Source organism: Andrographis paniculata, unplaced genomic scaffold, assembly GCF_009805555.1.
Source record: "Andrographis paniculata isolate CXL003 unplaced genomic scaffold, ASM980555v1 Contig11END, whole genome shotgun sequence".
In the NCBI taxonomy this organism is placed as follows: Eukaryota; Viridiplantae; Streptophyta; class Magnoliopsida; order Lamiales; family Acanthaceae; genus Andrographis; species Andrographis paniculata.
This window is the reverse complement of record NW_026137391.1, coordinates 1,915,638-1,919,546: the sequence shown is the minus strand read 5'-3', so window position 1 is coordinate 1,919,546 and position 3,909 is coordinate 1,915,638. Positions and strand designations below refer to the sequence as shown.

The 3,909-nt window shown below is 27.5% G+C and overlaps 1 protein-coding gene across 2 annotated transcripts; it reads left to right on the top strand.

Moving 5' to 3' along the window:
• The first annotated feature begins 1,466 nt into the window (after nucleotides 1-1,466).
• On the top strand, nucleotides 1,467-3,705 carry LOC127250425 (transcription factor bHLH92). Of its 2 annotated transcripts, none has more exons than XM_051273717.1 (3): nucleotides 1,467-1,828; nucleotides 2,439-2,738; nucleotides 3,386-3,705. In XM_051273717.1, the coding sequence occupies exons 1-3, from the start codon at nucleotides 1,493-1,495 to the stop codon at nucleotides 3,494-3,496; spliced, it is 747 nt and encodes a 248-aa protein (XP_051129674.1). In that variant the 5' UTR covers nucleotides 1,467-1,492; the 3' UTR covers nucleotides 3,497-3,705. The 2 variants fall into 2 exon arrangements, with proteins under 2 accessions (XP_051129674.1, XP_051129666.1); XM_051273709.1 differs by having other exon boundaries at nucleotides 3,377-3,705.
• Nucleotides 3,706-3,909: the final 204 nt, after the last annotated feature.

Genomic DNA, 3,909 nt, shown 5'->3' with positions numbered 1-3,909 from the left:
TTCATTTATTCTAAAACAAGGTTAATATTTTTTAATTTAGTAATTGTATTATTCTTTACACAATAAATATCTTTTCGATTTATAATATATTACACAAATATCATTACTTTTATATTACACAATACTAAAAATGATATTTTTGTTTTTTTTTTTTACTACAATCTTATATAATATTAATATTCAAAAACCTATTTGTAAAAAATAAACAAAAACCTTTCAATTAGACAAATAAAGTATAATATTTTATAATAAAAATACTAATAGTTTCTTCTGTCTACAAAAGATACATCTATATTTTTGGACACAAATTTAATACTATATGTATTTTTTGTTATTTTTTATTTTTTATAATAACAAATAAAAAATAGCATAATTTTTTACTAAACAATAAAAATATTATATAAAAAAATAAAAATATTTTATTGGAATATAAATTTAAAATAAATAGATTAAAAACACGCCCAAAATAGTCCTTTAAAAAAAATCATAATTATACATTAATTTCAAGCATTAATTACTGCTGTTCGTCGCAACATATATACTCGTCGTGCCGTCACGCGTCTCCGTCGTATTCGTCGTATAACCTGTGCAATTGAGTAGAAACGACGTCACAAAAGTCGTCCGTTTCTATACATACTACAAAATTAATTTTAAATTTTTAAATTTTATTTTATTTTAAATTTTAATTGAATTAATTAATTATTTTAATTTTAATTTATAATTATTTATATTATAAAATAATTATTTTCACTAATACATTATTAATTATTTATTAATTATATTTATTAAAAATTCTCGTATTTATAGTAATTTGCAAATGCAATATGGGACGAAAGGAGTATTATATTATACTCTTTTAGTTGAAATATAGGGTGTGTTTGTTCTGGGGTTTGAATTTTGAATTGAGTTTAAATAGTAAAAATTTTGAATTTGAATATAAAATTGATTTTAAGTATAATATAAAAAATAAAAAATAGGTGTTTGATTTGATATTTTTAGGGGAAAAAATGAAATAAATAGAGTATTTAAAATCCAATCTCCAAACAAACACACCCTAAGTAAATAATTAAAAATATTTTAATAAAAATTATTATAAATTTAAATTTAAATAATTAAATAATTTCCTAAAATAAAAAAAAAAATTAAATTTTAAATTTTAAAATATAATTAAAATACATAATTATATAAAATGAAATAAAAATAAATAAATATTTATATGAAATAGAAGAATATTATACTATAAATATTTTATATATATATATATATGTGTGTGTGTATTCCTTACAAAAATATGAATCCAACAGCACAACAAAGTCAATAACCCCACGTTTTTTAAATGCAATAAAAGAATGCTCTGCTCAACCTCGACCACATATGTATATATATATAGAAGCAGGAATCGAAGCTATTAACATTCCAGATTTTGAAACCTCTCTCTCTTCTCTCTCTCTCTTTCTCTCCTCTCTCTCTCTCTTTCTCTCTCTAAGCAGGAATGGACGACCACGTATATTTCAATATAATGTCTCCAGGCAGCATAATGTGGATGGAAGAAGCCGCCGCCGCAGCCGCCGCCACCGCCATGACCCGCCGGAGTAGTACCAGAACAAGCGCTTTCTTAGCATACGCCAATAATAACTTCGCCGGCGCCGGCGCCGGCGCTCATAATGGCCAAAATAATGTGCACCGGAGGATGCTGCAATTCTGGCAGAAGCAAGGCGATCGCCGGAAAAGCAATAATCTGAACAAGATCATGGCGGAGAGGATTCGCCGGCGGACGCACCGCCACCACTACCAGGCCCTGCACCTATTGCTCCCCGCCGGAACCAAGGTACCTAATTGTTTAATTTTATTTAATTTACTTAATTAATTTTGATATATATAAATAGGCTAAATTATTTTTAACTCCCATCATCATTACAAAATTGTGGGTTAATTTCTCGTATACTTTAAAAATTGTACGGTACTTCGTTATGTTTTCAAATGCGTTGCATGAAACATCTTTTTTATATTTTTGTGTAATGAGAAGATAATTTTTTATGCATACTTTTTTTTTTTTTTTTTTCATATGGCGAGGGAATTTCATGCAATATTTTTTACTCCCTCCATCCTATGTAAGTAATTAATATGTGTATTAATAAAAATAATTATTGTATAGTAAAAATTAAGATTAAAATAACTAAATAGTTTAATTAAGATTTAAAAAATTATAAAATTTAAAATACGATTAAAGTGTATAATTATATTTCCAAAAAAAAAAGAACAAATTATATAGAACGGACGAAAATAGAAAATATGAACAAATTATGTGAAACAAACGGGGTAAAACATAAGAGGCATCATGTAATTTTTTAAGTACATGAGAGATTTATGCTGAATTTTGAAACCACAAAGAAATTATGAACAAATTTTCCTTATAAATATTATAATTGATTAATTAGAATGACAAGAAATCGATCTTGGAAGCCTCGGAGAAGGAGATCGAAGAGCTCCGACGACAGAAACAACAGCTGGAGAAGGAGGAGGTGGAGAAGATGAGACTGTTGGCCTCAAGGGGAATATTAATGCCCAAAACTACATTGGCCGAGATCGAACTTAAAGTCGCCAATTCGGCAGTGCCAGGGATCGACTCAATGCTGCAAGTCCTCGACGCTCTCAAGGTCACCGGCTCGACACCGCTTGTGATCAAATCGAGCTTTTCCGACCACCAATTCAACGCCCTATTACGCCTCGAAACCACGGTAAGAATTCATTATTATGTTGAATTGTATAATTAGTAATCTCCAACCCATCAACTTCATTTATCCAGTTTTAATTCCAAATATGCAATTGCTACAGTAATTTTATTCCAACCATAACTCCATTTTCACTATTATTCTTCAAATATTCAATTTTTCCTATTATTTTAAATAATCTTTTATTTTTATAATTTAAAATAAAATTTTTAAAAATTTTAAAAAATAAAAACTAAATTTATAATTTTAAAAATTAAAATAAAGCAACGCCAAAAGTTGGCGTTGGATTTGGCGTTGGTTGGACCAACCGACGCCAAATTAACAGTGCTGGGTTGGAGATGTTCTTAAGAGCATATACAACATGCATTAACATGATTTATATTAATATAATATACATACAATTCATGATATAATCTCACATATTTAATTTTATTACAATATATATATATTCATATAGTACAGTATAATTCGGACAATATATATTTAACACTAACATGTGTCCGCATACATAAGCTGGAATGATTTTGATGTTGATCAGATCAAATCAGCACCCTAACAGGCAAGATACATATTAATATAATTACTGTACGGACTTCTTAATTAAATATTTATATTTATATATTTATATATTAAGACGACAGTAGTGCATGCAGATAAAAGCGGCAGATGTGGAGAGAATGGTGAAGACAACGTTGTACGAAGCTGAGAACAAATTACGAGCACAAATTAAAAGATCACAGACACATACAAACCCTAATCATTGATTCATTTATTAATTCTATATATATATATATATATGTTTGATTTTATTATTTTTTAAATGTATAATTTTATTTTGTATTTTGGGCACATACATTGCAGACAGGCATCAAAGGGATAAGTAGTGTAGTTGGCACGGGATCATAGCCCCTGGCTGCCCACCCTTCCAGTTCCTTTTAAACTAGGGGTTTGTTTGTTTGGGATACCACGTTGAGTTGAGATTTAAACAGTAAAAATTTAAATTGGAACAGTTATATAATATGATATATATAGTTTTGATGTGATATTTTGAATGTAAAATTGATTTTTAGTATAATATAAAAAATAAAAATTAAATATATTTGATTTGATATTTTTTTGGTAAAAAAATTTAATAAATAGTATAACTCCTACCAAATCTGCATATAATATATATATA